The 1,345-nt window shown below is 46.9% G+C and overlaps 1 protein-coding gene across 1 annotated transcript; it reads right to left on the bottom strand.

Annotated features, from left to right (window-relative positions):
- Positions 1-267: 267 nt before the first annotated feature.
- Pmar_PMAR027973 (hypothetical protein) lies at positions 268-1,328 on the bottom strand (the record flags this gene model as incomplete). The annotated part of the gene is made up of 5 exons (XM_002773077.1): positions 268-688; positions 737-868; positions 947-1,044; positions 1,113-1,174; positions 1,246-1,328. Coding segments are annotated over 5 exons (438 nt in total), but the record flags the coding sequence as incomplete, so codon positions are not given.
- Between the last annotated feature and the right edge of the window lie 17 nt (positions 1,329-1,345).

The following is a 1,345-nucleotide window of genomic DNA, read 5'->3' as shown; positions in this document are numbered from 1 at the left end:
TCTCTTGCAGTTTCTATTCATGAGAAGCGGGCGACATCGCACGCCAACACGTTGTTAATATTGAACTCTCCCTCGTCGTTGACGGGAATAAACCGTTTCAGACTGAACTGATTACCATTGAGGTCTACAGTAAAGACACACTTGTGTAGTGGAGTGAGGAAAGACTTTGATATCAAATCTATCAGGAATTGAGGCTAAGATAGACAAAATAGACGGCCCGAATAGTGTTGAGTGCCTAAGTTGACTCCCAACTAAAGCTTGTCCAAGGCCCAGAAAAGCCTCTTCATATGCGTGCAACTCTGTAAGGGATAGATAATGGCTAGAGGGCACAAATAACTTCAAGAGTGCAAGGATAACCATTCCCAGTTACTTACACTAAAGAGATTAGCTACAGACACATAATGGCCAGAGGGCACAAATAACTTCAAGAGTGCAAGGATAACCATTCCCAGTTACTTACACTAAAGAGATTAGCTACAGACACATAATGCTCAACTACTGCCTGAACAGAGCATACAACAAGAGTAGGGCCATCGGCCCTGGGTCAAGAATACAAGAAGAGTAGGGCCATCAGCCCTGGGTCAAGAATACCGCTCACGAGTGAACACCCATGATTGTGTGTTGATCAAGTGCGGAAAGAGCAATACTTCCCTTGCTTCCCGCTATCTAGACAAAACCCAGGACAGTCCTGACAAGACGCCACATGTAGGCCAGTATCGGAGCGAACTGAGTCTACCTCATTATTGCTGCATCCGATAGTGCATACGCTGAAAGGTTGGCATTGTGCCCATCCGGTAGGAGGCTTCGGACAGTCGTTGCTTCCCCCACAATTGTCACCACAGACCGCTGCATAGATCGCGTTAATGTTCTGAAAGAGATAAGATAGATTGGGAGTTTGTACAACAATGCGACGGATATCTGAGTGAGAGGGGTCGTTCAAGATTACACCGTAGACCAGCATGTTGGAAGTGTGGCATGTACAGCCAACCACTAGCCCATTAACAATGATGCATTTACCTTCGGGCTTCTCATACTCCCCACCCTCTGAAATGGACACAACAATTGATGATCGATTCCATGCTTCGAGCTGTGACCGAATCCATATGACTGACCTGAAGTTAAGTTGGCATCGACATTGTTATCCGCTGTCGGGAAAGGTCCAAGGACTTCGGTTCTGAAAGAAGTCATATTATCAAACAATGTAAGTCATACTCCATCCCCTGAGGAGGCTCCTCACGGACCCACCTCCCGACCCGCAAATCAGGACAGGCCATGTTAAGACAGACCAGCAGTGGGATGTTCACGAGGTTGTGCATTGGTGGTCCAAGATGTGTAGGCAAGTCGT

Source organism: Perkinsus marinus, assembly GCF_000006405.1.
Source record: "Perkinsus marinus ATCC 50983 genomic scaffold scf_1104296959550, whole genome shotgun sequence".
NCBI classification, from domain to species: domain Eukaryota; phylum Perkinsozoa; order Perkinsida; family Perkinsidae; genus Perkinsus; species Perkinsus marinus.
The sequence above is the reverse complement of the archived record's forward strand: the minus strand, read 5'-3'. Positions and strand labels throughout refer to the sequence as shown.